Source organism: Paralichthys olivaceus, chromosome 12, assembly GCF_024713975.1.
Source record: "Paralichthys olivaceus isolate ysfri-2021 chromosome 12, ASM2471397v2, whole genome shotgun sequence".
Classification (NCBI taxonomy): domain Eukaryota; kingdom Metazoa; phylum Chordata; class Actinopteri; order Pleuronectiformes; family Paralichthyidae; genus Paralichthys; species Paralichthys olivaceus.
Window position 1 is genome coordinate 25,616,760 of NC_091104.1, and position 20,977 is coordinate 25,637,736.

The 20,977-nt window shown below is 38.7% G+C and overlaps 2 protein-coding genes across 2 annotated transcripts in view; one reads left to right on the forward strand and one right to left on the reverse strand.

The window, feature by feature from the left end:
• Window positions 1–14,306, forward strand: part of LOC109627850 (transcription regulator protein BACH2-like) — a 42,673-nt gene extending 28,367 nt beyond the window's left edge. Inside the window, exons 4-5 of the mRNA XM_020084671.2 lie at window positions 6,006–6,212; window positions 7,234–14,306. Coding sequence (XP_019940230.2) covers window positions 6,006–6,212; window positions 7,234–7,671 — 645 coding nt within the window. The 3' untranslated portion in view covers window positions 7,672–14,306. The remainder of the gene's footprint in view (window positions 1–6,005; window positions 6,213–7,233) is intronic.
• Window positions 14,307–14,444: 138 nt separating this feature from the next.
• Window positions 14,445–19,931, reverse strand: LOC109627829 (gap junction alpha-10 protein-like). The gene is made up of 3 exons (XM_020084640.2): window positions 19,673–19,931; window positions 16,668–18,143; window positions 14,445–14,867 (listed from the first exon to the last, which is right to left on the reverse strand). The coding sequence occupies exons 2-3, from the start codon at window positions 18,102–18,104 to the stop codon at window positions 14,829–14,831; spliced, it is 1,476 nt and encodes a 491-aa protein (XP_019940199.1). The 5' UTR covers window positions 18,105–18,143; window positions 19,673–19,931; the 3' UTR covers window positions 14,445–14,828.
• Between the last annotated feature and the right edge of the window lie 1,046 nt (window positions 19,932–20,977).

The window sequence follows — 20,977 nt, forward strand, 5'->3', positions numbered from 1 at the left end:
TCTCATGCTGTTGCCTAAGGGGAGCATATATAAGGTCTTCATATAGACCATTATATAGTGAGCTTATCAGGAATAGAAAAAAACACTTGTGCACACTACTCGGTGGAGTTTCTCTGCGCCGGTAATGACGTCATTGTCACAGGACTATTACATACAACAACAATGTCGGCCAGCTGAAAATCCCACAGCAATTTTGAAATGATTATTTTACTCGTACTATTAATACTTTAGGGTAAAAAAAATGTTGAATGACAATCTTTAAATTCAGAAACTAACTTGTTTCCCCACTTTGTGCTGTGACGTACTGCTCTGCCCTCTTTCCCCACAAGCGCGATGCATGATGGTAATGCCTGACGTTCGGTTAGCGACCATCGGTTGTGCACTAATTTTTATGATGCTTTGTGGGAAACAATGACTGCAGTTAGTAAGTGATTTCCAACACAGCCAATGAGAGCAGGCCCACATATAATGCCGCGGTGGCCAGGAACCACCACTTTGCTCAAACAACCCTCCATGACTGCAAGGTCATGCAGAAAAAAAGTCAGCTGACCCAAACAGAGCAAGAAAGGTAACAATATCAAAATCCTATGAGCCTACCACTCCTGTGTACATTATGTATTTGTGTGGTCTGTCCCACTTCTATGGCCTGACCCAGTTTTCTCACCCAAAGAATGGATATACTCACACCCAAGGGTGCCCTCTAGGCAGGTGGAAGGTGTCCTGTCCATGTTCCCTCCACCATCTGCTAATCCTGACCCCCAATCTGCCCTGCTCCCATTATAGCAGCCTTTCAAGACCCTCCTCTCCACTAATCTTGGCATTTTGCAGTTTTTCTTTTTTTCTTCTTATTAAGGTATATTTACGTTACGTAATAAGAAATTATTAATGATCATTATTAATTAAATACAATACAGTAGTATTTTGGTGGTGCGATTTTTACATATTTGATTCCCCCCTATATTTTATTCTACAGAGCCCCTGAATTCCCAAAAGATGGAAGATATTTTTTTATCTTGTGTGTTCAAGATAATTTTCTTGTGGGATAAAAATAATATCTTGTGCGCACAAGAAAAATCATCACCTTTCAGGACTTCAGGGACTCCGCATTGTTCTGTTTACACTGTAAACTATTAAATATTAGTTTTCATTCCATTTATGTATTCCTGTTTACAGTTTCCTGTTTGGCAATTTGACTTTAAAGTAAAATGGTAAATGGTCTGTATTTATATAGCACTAATGACATGGAATAATTCTAGTATTAGGAACTTTGGGAGACCCAAGGCAAAGGGGATTTTGGGGGTCCAGCATCTGATCCAACTGAACGCCCTCCAAATAAAGGATATCACTGGTTAAGTGTTGATTTTAAGTGTAAACCCCCACAATGACTCCAGGCACATCATACATATACAATATTGAATTAAAAATCATGTATTGTTTAGTATCATTGCCTCAAGCCTTCTTGAATTGCTACAAAACACTGAGCCAGCCATTACTGGCATAAGTTGTCAGTACTGTGATACAGTAGATGTGCTGGGAATGATTCTACATGGTGAATGCTGTTACTGTTAATTTTTTCTTGGGGCTTACACATCTTCTTTCCACTCTTTTTTCTGCTTTTACGCATGGGGATGTGCTGTGGTGTTACTGTGATCATTGTCTATGTTCTCATGGGTCGATCTCAGAACTCAAACTGCAGTTACATGACGTGGCCCTTATCCTCAGGGTCTTTGGGTGCAGACTTCACAATAAACCTGGAGTTATCATGGTGGATATTTAAAAACAGTCTCAATGCCCTGCTCTGCATTTTGCATTTGGTATATTGCAAATTATTATTTGAGTCTATGCCATTGCTAGAGTTGATGTGAACACCTTAAACAAATCATTGTTATAACACCAGTTAGTGATACAATTTCATTTTAGAGGATAAAAATGGAAACCAGAACACCAGAGAAAGACAGAGATTGGTTGGGGGATTTATGACCATCCAAGACTCACTTTGTCATTCCAACCTTATTATGTGACTGCTGAGAGTCACTGCGCTATAAATAGATGTCTATAGAGTAAAGGACAGGCTGCACCTAAACACACACAGTGTTTTCATAGATCACTTTTGGGGACTTGCATATGCATTGCCCTGAAATCATAACGTTAAGCACTGAGCCAAATAAGCCGTTTTTAATCCAGCCTCCCAGTAGTCATGCTGACATCATAATAGGAAAAGTATAATTGTTAGAGATAATATTAAAAAACAACTGTTCAATTCAATCATCCCAGTTATACATGACTGCGTGGCATAGAAGCAGCATGCAAAATACCAAGACCCCGAAACTGAGTCACCTAAATGGCATTCAGCCATTGTTCATATTATCATTATTCACACGTGATTTTCCCACTGTGGCGTGTCAAAATGTTTGCCATGAGAATGTCTTCTGGGGACACAGATTTTGTCCCTGATTGGACAAGCAATCCCCAATTAAATGTATTTTGTCCCCAGATGTAACCTATGACAGACACTCGTACGGATGCGTGCGTGCACACACAGGCAAACACTTGTGTCACTGCTGTTTAGTGGCAGCTCTGTGCTGAACACTGCTGGAATGAAGAAAACAGAATGAGCTGCTGTAGCAGACTGTTCTGATGTTTAACATGCACGAAACACAGAGTAAGAACTGTCCACACAGTCATTTATCAGTGCTTTATTGGATTAAATAAACAATATTTAAAAAGAAAGAATTCTCCTTTAGGGGCCCACTGTTATAGATTTAAGTTTTCAGAGATCAAAATGCAGATGTAGGACAAAGGCAGGCAGGTACAGTGAAAGTATTTGATTAACACTTCTGGCAAGCAGACAAACAATGAACAATGGAGTAAATAGAGGGGCCAGGTTAAAGGAGGAGATTAGACATAACAGTACATATGAACCGACAAAAAGGAGTGACTGAGGAGCACCTGGACACAGGTAAAACCCATTAGAGACACAGACAAACAAAAAAACAGGAAGTAAAACACCCAGGCACACAACATAATAAATAAAACAGGAAACAATGTTTTAAAAAGTCCCGAATAAATGAAAGGATACCTGCATTCTTGATTGTAATCCATTGAAAGCAAAGCAAGCCATAAAGTATGAGAATAATAAAGAAAGGTTCTGACCAGTTACTGCAGTGAATGACTACATTAATAAGTTGCGATACATGCAAGTGCATGAACCAGAAACATTTTAAAAACATAAATAATGCACAACCTAAGCAAATACACCAATAAAGAAATAGAAAGCATGAAACCCACACAATGCTTATAATAAATGTTGCACATCTGGGACCAAAATGAACTACTGACTGAAACAAAGAGCTGGTCCTGTGTTCCCTTTGTGTCAAGAGCTGCTTGACTTAACAGGCAGCATAATACTGCCACCTAGTGGAGTGCACATCATATTTTTCTGCCCTTATTATTAAATGATTGATGATGATGATGTTAGATAAAGAAGTTCAGATCTAACAATTAAAACATTTGATCATTACAAGTGAAGTCCCTTTTTATATTATTATATAAACACTTACATTATACACATTAAAACTTTATGATGGAACTAGTTATTGAGCGTTCAATATGAATCTAACAATAAATACTTTGTAGACTGCTGTATTACTGAATGAACAACTTAATTACAATTACATTTAAACAACATAATGCTGTAATTGCATCTGTACAACAAAGATCAGTGGTAGAATAAGTATCCAGATTTTTTACCTGAGTAAATGTACCAATACAGCATGTAAAATGCTCCATTAAATATGATTATTAGAAATTATAACATTAGATTGTTAATAATGCAACATCAATGTATAAGCATCATGTTACTGTTGTAGCTGCTGAACATAGCTACTTTATACGCAATTTTATTTACAGGGACACCAGATAAATCTGTATAATATTAAATTATTTCACAAAATTAACATGCAGAGGAACATAGCAGACTGTATTTAAACAAACAGACTGGTTCTTATCACAATTTACTTTTAGTTGTCATTTTAGTTGTAATGAGTTTAGCAGCGCAAATTGATTTTTTATGATATGGATCTATTATTATTATTATTTCAGGGTATTAATAGGGATCTGTTCCAGGGGGACAGAGTGGTCAGAGGCAATGGCTGTGGGGACAGCAGGATGGTGGGGGGGGGGTGATTGTCGGTGACCTCATTGCTTGATGGTGATCACTGTGGTGAGGGAATGTCTGCTTGTGGCTCTTGTGACTAATTTCACCCTGTGATAATAAAAGAAAGAGCATTGTTTACGTTATTCCATCTTTGTAGTTATAGACACATGTCTGCATGGACTGGCAGAACATGATACAAAGAACATAGTATATTTAGCTTTTCAGAATTTGATTCTGAATCCTGAACATACTTTTGCACTTTCCCTGTCAAGCTCTCTTCGACTCGGTCCGTATTTGTCCATTTTAGTTGGGCATCATCTGTGTAGCTGTGGTAGGAAAAGCCATGTGAGTGAATGATGGAGCCGAGAGAGTTGGTGTACAGAGTGAAGAGGAGAGGACCCAGGACGGAACCTTGAGGGACCCCAGTAGTGAGGGGACAAGGTTCTGACACAGATCCTCTCCAGGTTACCTGGTAGTTACGATCTTAGAGGTAGGATGAGAGCAAGGAGAGTGCAGAGTCTGACACACCCAGATCCTGAAGGGAGGAAATAAGGATCTGGTGGTTCAACATGTCAAACGCAGCAGATTAATTACAGAAGGTGGGTTGGAGAATGAGGAGCATATGTCATCTATCTTTTTTGTAAAGTTGACAAAAGTGCTTTGGTAGAAGGGAGGAAGGAGGAGGGGGACTGTGGGGGTCAAGGAGGTTGGAAAATGAGGATTGTATCTTTGTTTGATTAAAAAGAGCTTTTGGTTGCAGAAATAGAGGAGAGAAGATGGAGAGAAGAGATTAATAAGTGAACAGGTCATCTGGGTGTTTTGATTTCCACCATTTACTTTCTGATGGTCACATAGTGGCTCTGTTGGCATGCACCGAGGCAGACAACCACATAGCTGGTGAGGACTTGTGCACCTTTTATGAAGTAAGAGGACATAGAGAATCGGGAGAGGGGGACAGAGTAGAGAGGAGAGTGTCTGTGGCAGAGTTAGGATGCATGAGCGAGAAAGAGTGAGATGAGGGGAGGGCCGTTAAAACAGATAAGGCCAGAGAGGAGGGAGAGCGGGAGTGAATTTTGCTGACACTCTCTCGAGTCGGACAAAGTAAGGGATGAAGAAGTGGTTGTAGAAGTGAAGTGGGGTTACAATGAGGTTGGAGGTAGAGCAGTTTCTGGTGAAAATAAGATCAATGTGGTTGCAAAAGAAGAAAGTAGTAGGTCAGATGAGAGGTGGGTCTCTGGTTTTGGAAGATGGGGGTGAGTGACTGCTCTAACAGACACACAGAGAAGTTTGTAAGACTTTTCGATGGTCTCAAGGTCTCAACTTTGGTCTGTCAGGATTTTGTTTGACTAATAAGCTCAGTCATATTTCTAGATATGGGAGCTGCTTCATTTAAAGTGAGATGAATGCCTCATCTCTCCTTCCTGACCAAGTTTTCCCAAGAAACCAACTACCTACAAAGCCCATGTTTTTTGCTGGACACCACCTTGGCAGATAACAGCTTGATGCAGCAAAGCATGCAATCACTGGATAGATTATAGGGGCCTAGAGAGTCCAACATTGTCTTTGCATATTTACAATCTGATTCCAATTGGCGGAATCAGGCACCATTGTTTGACTTTACATGTTCAGCCTTTGCCTGCAGTTTTAAATTGGATTAAAAGTGCTATACACTGGAGTCAACACAGTGTTGCATATGTCAGCACAATCACTACTTATTAACATGGAATTCACCTCATTATAGGTTCCAATGGTTCACTAAGGCTCTGTGCAAAATGTTGTGCCACTCGACCACTAGGTGATGTTTTCAGCTGTCATAACTGATTTTGAACATTAAAATATGTCCTTTCAGGTGAAGTTGCCCTTCCCTGTGGACCAGATCACCAATCTGCCACGCAATGACTTCCAGATCCTCATCAAGATGCACAAGCTGAGCTCAGAGCAGCTGGAGTTCATCCATGACATTCGCCGCCGCAGCAAGAACCGCATCGCCGCCCAGCGCTGTCGCAAGAGGAAGCTGGACTGCATCCAGAACTTGGAGGGCGAGATTCGTAAACTGGTGCGTATAACACACACTAGATACTAGTACCCTCACACACACACAACCATACAAATATACACACACACACACACACACACACACACACATATCAGTCCAAACACAGCTGCAACCTACTTATATATGAACAGAAAGAATTTAACAAGTCTAAAACCTTTGAGGAGAACGCATCATCTGGTGGCTTGTGTTTCCTACGTCACTGGACTTGTGGTGTTATCATGTTTCCAGATCACAGCAAAAAGCAAACAATGGGCAAAACCTGTAAATTGAGAACTACATTTATACAGTGTAACCATCATTTAAAAGGGAGTAATGCCTTCAAACTAAGCAATGTACAATGTATTTTCTTATTCCCTTATTAGAAAGTGAAGTTTAAAAGTTTGGGATCTGATGTGATCTGACATTAGAAATTACTGATACAAACATTATCTACCATTGCTATGGTAGATTTTCTTAAGTTTTGGTAAAAAGCTATTTGTTAGTGTAACGAAGAGATTATGGTTTGTAGGAAAATGCCTATAACAAACAACCATGAGTTAAGAATAAGGAATGATAGTGAACATTACTTGGAAAAAGGAAACAAACAGCATCTAAACTACAAACTGCACTACATCATTCCCCAAATGTTGCTTGTTAAATGTTAAGAGCAGGTTGAGACTGAAGTCCACTCTGTATTGAAACAATGTAAAGGGAAGTATGTGTGGAGGTCTGTTGCCTCAGGTACCACTGAGATGTGAAATCAATCCTATAAATCCAGTTTCTGAGATTTATGAGTTTGGAGCCTTTCAGAAACTAAATCACTGCACAGTTTAGATGGAGAAGGGATTTTACTGCGTCAGTGTAGGAGCCTCACATGCACATTGTTAAAGGGTCTGAACATGAGTAGACATAGACTGTATTTGGCTGTTGCTTCTTGTTTTCATGGTGAAAACAGTCCATTTCTTCTTGATAAAGTGCTCACTGTGGAGTGTACTGTGTTTCCACTTTGCTGTCCTGATCATATTTTTTCTTATGAACTCAGGTGAATGAAAAGGAGAAGCTGCTGGGCGAGCGCAACCAGCTGAAGGTTTGTATGTCTGAGCTGTGGCAGAACCTCTCCTTCCTCTCCCAGCAAGTGTGCAGGGAGGTGCAGGGCAGCCAGCCACCTGTTGTGTCCGCCAGCATCGACCTGACAGCCATGCCACCATCGCCTTCCCCTGAAGATGTCGCATCCCAGCCCAGGTCGCCCGCGTCACAACACAACGAGGCCGCTTGTCTGTCGGATCTGGGTCTCGATCATGGGGGGGCGGATAGGCAGTACAGGGTGGAGGTGTCAGGTTTCGGGCAGGAGAACACAGATTGTCCACTGGAGCATGGATCCACTGAGGAAATATGTAGCCCCACTGTAACGGTGGATTTCTGTCAGGAAATGACTGAGAAATGTACAACAGAGGACCAGAAAAAAAGGGATTGTACTTAGAGTCTGGTGACAAAACGTTTTTCGTCTACGACACACTTGTCTTGTCTATACCTTGATATTTGAAGTATTTTTTTCATTTTTTTTAGATGGATGACACAAGCGCTATCAGCAATACTGTTCAACAGATATTTTTGGACTGGTATAAAACAGAAGCACTGGGAGCTTTCTCTCTCCTCCTCCTCTCTCTATCATCTCGACTCTTTCTTCCCGCCAGCTTCCCCAGTTCTCTCGTGCATCATGGGAGGTTAAACTCAGGAATTCCACAGAATGTTCACTAATGTCCCTGTCAACATGTACATGCACTTTACTTTATGAGTCCTGTCTAATCTTGATCATTATTGTTGGTGCATATGATTATTGATAAATAATTAACAGTAAATCATTCACATTTGACCTCAACATGTGCTACGTATGCTTAAGGAAGGATTAGGTCAACATATTGGTGGGTAGGCCAATTTCAGTTTCTTTTCTGACAGTGAAAGGAGAAGATGATACCAGCTTCATGTTTGTGTGTTCGGTACAGTACAGACCTGGAGTCAGTACATGGTTCCCCTGGTTTAGCACAAAAGCTGCAGGCAGTGGGAAACAGCTTGTCTGGTTCTGCCCAAATTGAAAACAAATATGCCTAGCAATGATTTTAGGGCAAGGCAAAGTCATTTTGTTTATAAACTGCATTTCATACACAGAAGTAGACTCAGGGTGCTATATTTTTTGTTTCACTGCCCCTTTGTCTTGTGACGTGTTTACTCAGCAGTAAAGCATAAACAATGTTAGTGGAGAATCTAAATGTCTTCTTGAGCTTTTGACATTTCTGTTGATATAATATTATATATTATATAATGTTATCTAGGAATAAGATATGGATAGTTCTGGGGTTATGGCGGCTGTAAAACATTTGGAGAGGATGTTATGTCTTGACGATACTGTGTATAATTCCCTCCCAAATTCTTTATTGTCGTTTTAATTTATTGCTTTTTTATATCTCAGCCGCTGGAATATGAAATCTGACAGTTTGCAGTTTGTTCCAGGTGTGTTTGCATAGTTATCTTAGTTATGAAACAACTTTCCCTCCAATGATCACCTTACCTGTTGCCCATAGGAGTGTTGGAGAAGTATTTGGGGATTTCTCCATTTCCAGAAAGGAGGCCCACTCCTCCCTATAAGTAAGCGCCATGCAGGGCAGTATATAATGGATGATTCTTCTGGGTAATTGTCACTGGTGCAGGGTCACTTTATGATTGGGTTGATTTTGGTGTCCAGGATATTAGGAGTTATTGAATTGCTGGATAAGAAAAAACGTATGTGTAAAAATGACTGATGTTAGGGAAAATACTAGGTCTCTTGCAGTTGTATTCTTGTATTTTATGTATAGTAGATGTAACTTTGCAACTATCTTGCCTCTGGTGTGTTGACACAATTGTAGCTCTTGTCATCAAGAAGACAATGTACAGACTTAATTTCCTGATATCTCCAACTAGAATTTTTTGTTGAAACTGTGCTGCTTATAAATTATAGTCTGAATAATATAATGCTAACATGGCACAGGACTTTAGAAAGCTGTCACTTGGCCCAGCTTTTGTTCACCAAGAAAGAATTCAGATTTTTCACTCCTACCGAAACCGCATCTTTTTTGTTATTATATCAACTTGAGAGCTGCTGGTTGACATAACCTCTCACCATTGGTGACATAGTCAGACTATCTGTTCCCTCTGTTTTTTATGCAAAACTAGCCTAACCACACCCAGAGTCTGTCTCCGTACTTAACACACATCTTCTCACCTCACTTAAAGAGAGAAAACTAAATATAGTTTCTAAAATGTTGGTCTAATCCTTTAAAATGTTCAACAAATGGTGCAACATCAAACAGCTTTCCTTTTGTGAAATGACTTAAAGCTTCAGTGTGAAGGATTTACTGGTGTCCAGCAGTGCGGCTGCATATTATAACCAACTGAGTACCTCTCACTAACCCCCAAGTGTGTATGGGGAAAACTACTGTGGCCTTCAGGTACCACAAAAACACATAAGGCCCTCTATAGTGCCAGAGTTTGGTTTGTCCTTTCTGTGCGACTGTAGACACGTGGCAGTGAAACATGGGGGACTCTGTGAAAGAGGACTTGCTCCTGATGTAGATATAAAGGGCTCATTTTAAGGTAATAAAAACACAATCATTCTTATTGTGATTTTACTCTAATGAAAACACAAATTTCATTTTTGCTGATAGATCCCCATGAATCCTACACACTGGAGCTTTCAACATTTCAAGTGATCCAGTAGTGACACAGGACTTTAAAGTAAAATGTTACCAAAGGTGTGTATTTGAAAAAAAGAAATTCTCATTATGCAACGTTTAATTTGAAAAACTTCACTTTTACTTTTTCTTGTACTCAGATGGACATTTCTACACATTTCTTGTCTGCCTTGTTTCATATCTGTGCTAAGAGATAGAACATTGCAAAACGTAAGCACTGCCCAGCACCTCTAAGAGGTGACACCTAGCACTGAGCAAACACGTCCAAATGAAGGGCCACACCAGTGCTGATTTACATTCTTACTGACCATTTTCCAAAGCATGCTGCAGTGGTTCTCAGTTGATTTCATTCATTTCATTTAGCATGAAAATCAACATGCATTTTGCTCTAGTTATCAAAGTTACATGATATTCATGATTGGCTACTTGTTATTTATTTTATAGTTATTATATAGGAACATCAGAAATAATGTGTGAAACAAGAGTTGGATTTCAACTGTGTGCGTTCCTAGGAGCCTCAATCATTTTAAATGAAAGAAGTTTGGAACAAGTAGGGTTCTCCATAGTCAGTTATTTAGCCAAACTGAATAACACAAGAAGGACCTTACTCAGGGAGTAATGGTCACTCTAACTCAAACTGCAAAGGATTAGTAACGAAAACTGAATATGGACAAAATAATGAATAGAATGAATATGAATATGAATGAATGGAAAGCAACAGCTGCCAGAAAACATCTGCAGCACCGTGCCATGCTTTGGTAAATGGATGGTTAAAATGTGAAGTATAAATGATTCCTTTAAAATTTTAAACATACTGGTTTGGTCATTTAAATAACTGTTTCAATAATTTATAAGTGCTCTTTTCAACCTATTTATTTATTCTCTTAAAAGTAGCAAGAATTTAATGTTTGTACTTATGGCAATCATGTATTTAGCTACAATGTTCTAGTATTATAGATAAGACAGAAATCCCTACTAAAGTATTCGGTACAGTATATGTTGGTGTCAGACACCTGCATTTCAAATTTCACGAATCATATGTAAATCTGTTCAAACGCAAACACACAAAATGTTCCTACTGACCAATCAGTATTCCTCATAGTGTGTGGTATGAAGTTCAAAGCTCCAAACAAACACACTGGCGGATTATTGATTCAGGGAGATGCCAAATTCATCTGCTGTTGAAAAGTCGATGGTGATGCACGTGGCAGGGGTGAGTGCTACTGCCGTCTGTTCTGTTGCTACACTGTCATCTGCACATTGGAGCCTGTCGACAGCATTTGAATACTGAATGTGTTTGGGCTTCTTTCACCCATCAGGGTCAGGGTGGAGTGGCTTTTAACACAGGAAGGTCAAACGGCAATTTGAAACTGCAGTTGACAATATTTCATGCAAGTTGAATTTTCAGAGCTGAATCTGAAAATCAAGAGCTGCTATTTCCCCTGTGTGATTGTGTAAATGTCAAACTATTAATTTTGAAGTGGGGTATTTGAAACCAGCTCAGTAAATGATGACAAATTGACCATGAAAGACAACTTAACCGATCACAATCATGAGATCATCACATTAGCCAATGATAATCTAATTAGAATGTACTGAAGTACAAGTACACCGAAGAACACTGCTCAGATGATTTTCATTGACGTTCATTTCTTAATGTGAACTTTATTTATTTGTTTGGTGTGGTGGGGTGGGTGTTTGGGGTGGGACATGGGTGGGGGCGGTAGAGGAAATTGCATAGATGTAAAATGTAGGTCACTACCCTTTCTTAGAATGGATTTATTGATGGTTGTAGTTTGTTATCGTTGATTATTTCATGAAAAAAATAAGTCCTAATTTACAAGTCACATGTACTTAAGTTGTAATATTTGAACTTAAAGGGGAGTGAGCGTGTTTACAATTTTGTGTATTGCCTGTTCTTCTTGTTTTGTAAAGAAATAATCAAGATCTGATAATTAATTTCAGTAGACAAGCTGTTAAAGCTCTTTTTTTTTTTATATACATGAGTGTTTCAAACTTTGGAAGAATAAAATGAATCTGACAAGTGCAGCTACAAATTCTTGCCTTAGAGGTTACAGAGGCCAAACTATCCACTAACTGAACAAATGGTTTTATTTAGTAGAAATGTGCTATTCATTAAGCTTTTTGTAACAAGTGCATCTCACCCTCTGGAAATATGGAGACTCAAAGTGCTCAGTATTAAATTAAACAATGTTATTAATCACATAGATAATTATATAAATATATGATCGCTCAAAATATAATATAACCATGAAACTGGGAGACAATTAGATTTTTTCAAACATTGACTGAAATAAAAAGATTTTTGAAATTGATCAAATATTGATGAATTGTTGTTGGGATATAAAATAACAGATTCACTTTAAATGTATTTTAATGTAGTGTTTTATTTTACAGTTTCATGGCTACATTATACGTTTTTATTTAATACTTTTATTTGTTTCATAACATTGTATTTATTTCTTTAATGTGTTCCACTGTGGGTCTCCATACAGAAGCCAAATTTTAAGTTAAGTGTCCTCTTGGAAGAGAACTGTTTAAAAGATAAACATGTATTTGTTGGAATGAATCAGAGGCATTTCTATAGTTAAGTTAAATACAACAACAAGTTACACTCGAGTAAAGATCTATATGAGGCATCGTATAGATCAGCTTTTAATCCATTCTTCACAAAACTGTGTCACGTTGGTGACAATGTGATAGCTAAACAGCCATTTGCTAATGTGTTTTGCATTTTTTGCAACAGTGTTTTTGTGTAGAACATAGGACAAAAGAATAAATTCCATGAAATTATTCTATGCCTGACTTTTAAGTTCACCAGGAAAACATGTCCCATCGCTTTTCTCTTCGTGCTACGATGCAAATGAAACACATGCTTTTATTTTAATGGAGCGCTGCACATCAGAGTTGTGGAAAAAATTATATTTACTGAAGTTGGTTCCTCTGCAACATTCAACTCTGATAAGCACAATATTCCTCATATATGGAACAAAATTAGACCAAAGATGTTAAACTTTGAGGAATGATCACTTGTCATTATCCTGTTCACAACATCATATGTTTGGGAAAGAGTTGAATTCAGTGACAAATTATAAATCTGATATTTTAATGTTCAGAATTATTCCATAAAATCAATTTCAAATTCCATATTTGTTTTATTTTTACTTATCAGTCTTAAAAGTTCACTCTAGATCTCTGAATCATTTCATTTCCATACGGTACCAAATTTAACTGGAGATTGAAAGGTTTGCCTGAATCTGGTGATTCTTTTAAATGTTTGCAGAGGCTCATTATTGTTGTGTGGCAACGCTCAGCGGAGTTTTCGGAACTATTTTCACTTGCAACTCCACCGAGAACACAAAACTCTGACAGCAGTAAAAGTTGTCATGAGGTTCACTCTGTCCGTTGACATATCTGCCTGGCTGACATTCAAAAGGCTACAGTTTGGACAATTTCCAGCAGCAGTAATATAGGTACTGCCAAAAAACACTGGTATGCATCACATTTTGGAAATCATGTGTATGATTTGTGCCATATTGTGTCTCTGCCAGGTGTTGTGGGTCTGCAAGTAGCAGCTGCTGCTTTCTCCATGTTGAAGCTGATCAGGGGAAAATCCTGTAGACTCGATTGAGAACCACTAACTCTGTATGCTTCCATATAAATCTGACAACAGATCAGTTATGTCAACAAACTCGAGACTGACCTTCTTGTCTGGTCAATCAAATCGCAAAAGATGTTTGTTTTTTTAAAAGGATATTTGAGTTTCCAACTTTCAAACATCTCTGAATGCAGCGCTAATCTAGGCCCAGCAGTTACTACTTTAATTCTGGTTATCAGGGGAGAATCTTCCCTTGTGGATGTTAGTGTTATGAAATCAAATGCCTTCAACCTGCAATGACAGCATGATGGCAGTACTTATTTAATTCAATCTGTTTACAGAAAGAGTCTCAGATTGTGATTTAGGTTTTTTAAACCTTTGTTGAACAGACTCTTAACACTTATCTACCTGGATGATTCAGCATACCTCTTTTTATGGACTGTATGATAGACATGTAGAAAGTTTCTGTGACGTGTTTCTAACTTTTTACAGTGATCATTGTATTTGTAGATTTTGGTGAGCCATTTCTCACATTTCCTTTTTTTTGAGTACCTGCAACATGACTGTTATATGCAGATTCAGCATTTGTTGATTTCTTATTTTTTATCTTTGACTGTTCAAATGACCTGTTTTGTTTAGATTTTCTTTGTAAATATTGTGCAACATGTCACGTTTTGTTTATTTGATATGAAGGTTTTAAAGGAAAAAAAACACAACATGTTCAGGCAATTTTTGTTGAGAAATAAAACAAAAAGCATGAGAAGTCAATGTTTGGGTGTCGCTGTGTCGATTCTGATGAAATCTCTGCTGAAAGGTTTTTCGTTAAGAAGCATTTAATCTGAATATAATATAAAGTTTCTCTTGAAATTGCTGCATATAAATGACTATACAGACTATACACACATTCTAATCAAGTCTTTCACTTTAAGAAAATGTACTTTAAGTCCATGTTACAGAAGCACACAGATCCTCTGAGGAGATGCTCCGTAATGTAGTGTTGTTTCTGCACAACCTAGAAATTCAGCCAGCACATGGAATGACTTTTATTTTTTTTTATAAAGACTCCATTCTGTCCTTTTAGTAACCACATGCAGGCATTTTAAGGTGCTTTCAAACCAAATATCAAATACTGGGCCGTCTCGTCGTGGCTGATTCTGACTGGTTTTGGCCCCATGTGACTTGATTGGTGGATCAATGTTGATGGCTGGATCACTGATACAGTTCCCCCTCTGTTTGTGACCCAGCTGGGCTGTGGAACACAGCTCTGGACATGATGTTAGCCTCATCTCTTCACTTCTTCATGATAGAGGAGATATCCAGAAACATACTCTGAGAAAAAACAAGAAGGCATAAAACACTAATTGTATACCTGCAATCCACGAGAGCAAGCACATCTTTCAATATTTATACATGACGCCATTACTACATCTGTGCACTTTATGTACACAAATACACTTAACTGAAGGGACGCACTTTCACATTAGAGGACAATATAAATAACGATATTTAAATTCTTTACACCCTTAATTTTTTAATGGAGGAAGAACATAATCTACAAAACTATAAATGATTGTGCCAAACCATAAATGATGCTTAGATATTCAAGGCTATATGTGAGGTAGCAATATAATGTTTTTTTTTATATACAAAGCTAAAATTTTAATCTATGGAGACTTGGCTGGTAACATGAAGAACAATATAGACATTAGAAATTAATACATTTTATAACTTAACATTGTGCTTGGGATGATGAACGCAGTATTGTTTGAGAGAAACATTCTTATTTCCACATCACAACAGTTGTCTTTGACATCCCGTATGGTGACAGTCTGGAAAGTTTGAAATTTTACAAATGTTTGTTAAGTTACTGTAAATCCCTATCTTAATGAAGTGACACAAAGTGACTAAGCTTAAGTGGCGCTCATTAAAAAACTGCATTGTTTACATATTTGCAATATCATAACCTAAGAGTATGCTGCAACATTCCTGGGAAAAAATGATGCCAATGGGATTTCTTTTAAGAAATATTTGTACTTGAATGTAGAATGCTAAAATCATCCAACAACAACTGATGAGCCATTAGGTTGGTACTCAATTATGTACCTTCTCATTAAAAGAATTGTTTAACCCGTCAAACTGACTTTTATTTAGTATGACTTTATGCTTCCTGTGACTAGTTTAAGAAATGGTAACAGGAATGTGTTCATTGTTGAACTTTTCAGTATTTGAAAGTGGAAATATTGCAGGGAGTAATGGAGCAGTCAGGAGCAGCCACAATGAGCTGTTCGATGAAGAGCTGCAAACCTTTAACTCCTCAGACTGGTAAGTGGCTCCTTTCACTGTGCCCTCAAAGTCAGATTACAGTTGCTCACAGAATGATGGAAAACTACTCCTCTATTAAAACAACAGCAAGAGTCTGTTGTGCTGGTTTTGCTCGTACAGGTGACACCAAGTCGTCCAAATACTGAAATCTTGTCAAATGCCAAATTTTACTTATTTAAACTTTTTTTCTGGTAATACCTATACACAGTAATTCGAGAGTGCGATTTCAATACTATCTATCTAAGTTAATGAAAATCAAGTGATTATCTGTAAAATATATAAAATCTTATGTATACAATATTATGAAATTCAATGTATTTTTTATATATTGAAACTTTTTTATTTAATATCCCACGCATCCTAAATTTGCAAATATAAAATGTGTTTATCTTTGTAATAAGCTTTGATAAGTTTTATATTTAACATATTTTATTTTGGTTATGATAAAAATATGATTAATTAACTTACACTAAAAATATTAGAAACAACTGCCGTTCTGTGACGTCACTTCCATGCAATTCCTTTATTTTACACATTGCCTCTTCTTTATTGTTGTTGCTGTTTTCCTTTTTTTCCTAATAAAACTTTTAGCTAACCTCTGACGACTATCTCGAACTGAGATAGTTCTTCTATCTGTAGAAGAACTATCTCAGTTCTTCTACAGAGAAAATATTAAATCTACACTGGATGCTAGTTTATTACTTTCGAGCTTTGTCTAGATGAACAGGAAAAAACAATGGCAGATGAAACTTTGGCAAATTACTTTATAACAGTGATAACACAAAATAATCTTTTGTCTTTACTTGCCATTGACATTCTCCGGCCTCCAGCAGGTGGCATCATGGGCATGTCTCCCTGTAGGGAGCCTAATTCATCCGACTCCTCTGAAGTATGTAAGGAAGTGCTCATGGAGTCACTGATGGAGGACAAACTCTCAGAGGGTGGTCTGATCATGAAGCTGGTCTTTCTGGGGTTGGGGATCAGGACCTCACTCCTCAATGATTCCCTACGCTCATCTTCATTAAGGTCTCTGATAGTGCTGGGTCTGAAGGTGCTACCAGACAGCAGACCTTCCAAATGGCTTGGGTGAGGGTGCTCTCCCTCCTGGATGTCTGCAAGATGGCTTGTTGCACTTCCCTCTGCATTGGATACAGCTGAAGCCCAGGGAGAATGGTGATCCACCATGGCTGTGTGGCCCTCTGGACGTTCATGGGTTTGGGGGACTTGCATTGCACAGATTTGGCCATATCTGGGTGGCATCCTAGGTTGGGGGCAGATATAGCTGGTCTGACTGTGTCCCAGATGAGCCAAGCTGTTATGTCTTTGTGCATCCTGGTTGGCTTTGAGCCCAGTGCTGTAATGAGGAGGCTTCATATCCACCTCTGGAATCACTTTGAACGTCTGAGTCAAAGGCCCATTGTGAGGTGATAAATTGCTCATTACACAAAGGTGTGGTAAGGATGTCTTCTTTTTGGACTTGTAAATCAAACTGTCATCTTCAATGTATCTATCTCCATACAGTGCCTGTTTGATTTTCCTGATGCCCAGGTGAGATATTTCCAGAATGTTGAGGAAAAGTGACACACCAGCAATGCCGATCATGAAGACCATGAAAATGGTCTTCTCTGTGGGCCGGGAGATGTAACAGTCTACACTGTTGGGGCAAGGCAGCCTCTCACACTTATAGAGGGGCTCCAGTTGGACACCATAGAGTAGATACTGGCCCAGGATGAAGCAGACCTCCACCGCAGAGCGTGTAAGGATATGGATGATGTAGGTTCTCAACAGAGATCCTCTGAGAGGAGCCTTCTTCACCTTCCTCTGTTCGTCTAACTTTCTTAGCTCCCTCTCCATGCGCTTATGGTCATCCAACGCCAACTCAGCTTCATCCAGCTCCTCCTTCAACTGAACTCGTCTGCGGTGGCGTTCCTTCTCCAGTGATCTGATGCAGTAGAGGGCATGGCCCATGTAGACCAGTGAGGGCGCAGACACAAAGATGACCTGCAGGACCCAGAAGCGAATAAGGGAGATGGGGAAGGCACGGTCGTAGCAGACTGCCTTGCAGCCTGGCTGGTCAGTGTTGCAAACAAACTCAGACTGCTCGTCATCCCATACATCCTCAGCAGCAGCCCCCAGGATCAGCATGCGAAAGATGAAGAGTATGGTGAGCCATATCTTGCCCACGATGGTGGAATGAATGTGGACCTCTTCTAGGATGCTGCCCAACAGGTTCCAGTCACCCATGGTCAGCTTCTCACCACTTCACTGCCACATACCCTCAAACTGTGAAGACACAGCATGCATGAAACTTATTTATTATGTTATATTATGAAATTGTTTCTCATTAGGTGTCTGTTTATGATCATCTTGTCTTTTTATGGTCATTTGTTTCCTCTTTTACTTGATCTCTTTGACTTTTAAACAAGAAATAGTTACTCCCTTCATGCAGAGGATCTGATAACTGGATCTTTGCCCCATAGGCCTATTCAGTAATCCACTCATGACAACATGCACTGCTTTAGCTCCAGAAAGCCAGACCACTCATTAAGGCTTCCTTTTTAAGGATTATGCTCATAAGAAATTTTATTTTTGTAGCACTGGCCATTAGTTTTAGTTGTTATCATAACGTTGCACCTGTTAAAGTGGTTTAGTGAGTGTAATGTGGTAACATAACTTACAATGAATCCAAAAAGGCGAGAAAGACAGATGATGATGACAGGTTGAAAACATGATGACAGATTAGCCAGATTGGCTCTCCTGGAGATAAAATTGAAAGTTGGTGCAGCAGTAACTTCATTAATAATGTTAGAGGAAAAGTAAATATGCATAACTTCTGTTCTGGACATTGAACCAGACGTTTGGGTGGTAAGCTGTTGTGAATGTTTTAAATAGAGACTTTTGGTTGAATGTTTGAATGTCTGCTCCAAATAAATTTCCCTGACCTTAATCATTGTTTTACAATCTCGCTGACATCAGGCTGCTGGTGTTAGATCCCCTATTTTGGGTTAAGTCGAAGTTCCAAGATCTTGAAGAGATCTGGGTATGGCTCTTTCATTGCCACTAGATCCTATTAAAGATGTAAATCTGAAAATATCAAATAATAAATAGATCTATTTTCTAACTATGCTCAGTCATTTTCTATTACAGCTGACCACTACAGTTTTGAGCAAAGCTTATGCTTTCAAACATAACAAACATTAATACTCTACGTCCTAGATATATATTTTACACAACTTATTTATATCATTCAGGTAAGATCAGGTTGTTGTCTGACAGAAAAACATGATTGTCAATCACGACAATGTAGAAATGAGCCTCCAGGATTTTTTTCAGTCCATGCTTTAGCTCCAGAAGCCATCCAACATCATCACCTCAGTCTACACTTAGTAGAAATGAATACGACTTAGCGCCGATGTTTTTATTTTGGCATTGCTGTTTAAACCAGTTAATCTTTTTCGAAGCCAAAAACGATGAAGCAAGCATACCAATTTAGTTAGTTTGTAGTCATTTCAAATATGTCATTAGTGACCAGCATAAATAAATATGAGCTGTGAAGCGTTAAATCTATTTCTATCCTATATGAAACACACCAGGTGTAGTCTGGTTTAATGAGAATTTTAGAAATTCACTTCGAACCATTTCTCTTTTCACAATGACAATAACGAATGACATTTACAATTACTATTTTGGCCCTCTGAGAAAACTATTGTGCATGAGTCATTCCTGAATGCATGTGTTGCAGATTTAAAAGGGAGCATGTCATAACATGAAATGACTCCATTCAATAAATAAACCACTTCAGCAGCACTTACATATCACTGGTATGGGTTCCCTCTTTGCCTCTTGATGCCCTGCATCATGTGTCTAGGAATGGCCAGGGTCTGTATAGCTACCCCATGAAGCTGTTTTGGAGTTCCTCTTGTGCTGGTACCAAACTCCGGTCCACATTCGTTTTCTCTTGTCTGTCTTTGTTTCTCTGTGTATTTGTGTGCGCTGGGGCTGTCTGTGTGTTGGAGTGCTCTCCCGTGTAACATGCAGGGTTCACAGGATGTGAGCATTGATTGCCTCCCGACGGGACAATGTCCCCCATCCCCCTCCCCTCTCCCGTGCCAGCAGTACCAACTCCAACCAGTGCCATCAATATCAACCCTCTCTGACAGAGTGATTTGATATTTATTTATGGCTGGTTTTTCACAAAGGACCGGCTCCTGGTGCTCTCAACATGAGGACGTTAGAAACAGCAGAGAGGCCTTTACATTTAAATGAATCACTGTAATGTGGATAATGGGGTTTAATGGATCATTTCCTACCTGCCTTTTTGCATGAAGCATATATAATTGGTATGTTGGGGATATCCATGCATGACTGCCTGGCATCCCTGCTGTGTACAACAAGGTCTGTATAGGGACAATGTCACCTTGTTAAAGTCTACATGTGAACAATTACTCAATAGTAAAAAAAAGAATGAATTGTGATGTATCAGGTATGGGAATTACATTTGGATTGTACTGTGAAAAATGAACCACATAATGACTGTAATGTCTTTTTCTTGTTTCTATAATCCCTTAAGGTTCAACATTTGTAGACTGAGATTCATATCAATTTTATATCTGTGTAATAAGTATCAAGTACCAACCAGGTCATGATAAGCCAAGCTCAGTATAAAGGATTGTAAGTCTGGCTGAGCCTGGTTCAATTCAGACATACAACTAATACTTTGTTCCGGTGACAAGCTGTCTTGTTTTTTTTAATCTTTACACAAAAACAAACGTAAAAAACACATTATGTGGTTTCAGGATAAGTCATATGTTGGATCTATTTCTTGAACAGTCTTGTGGTATAACAAGGTTTGCCAGTTAGGTTATTGTTGTAGTTTTGGTCTTTAACCATGGCAGCAACAAGACTCCATGAAGCTGCCCAGTCATTGAATCAAGTTAATCAACTCCACTAAGAACAGCTTCAATGAACAAATAAGCTATCATTATACAATCATCGAAGTGGGCACAATCTTGTGACTTGCTTATTACTTACATGTAAGTTCATTATCCGGCAGTGGTTACCACTTACAATTTATAAATGTTACTTTATAGTTAATGCAGGGGGTCCAGAAATAGTTT

Excerpts from the sequence above, each read along its gene's own strand:
- LOC109627829 (XM_020084640.2), bottom strand. The coding sequence starts at position 18,104 with ATGGGTGACTGGAACCTGTTGGGCAGCATCCTAGAAGAGGTCCACATT. Across the intron at positions 14,868-16,667 it reads GAGGCCGGAGAATGTCAATG|AGTATGTTTCTGGATATCTC; the intron begins GCAAGTAAAGAC and ends GTTTTTTCTCAG.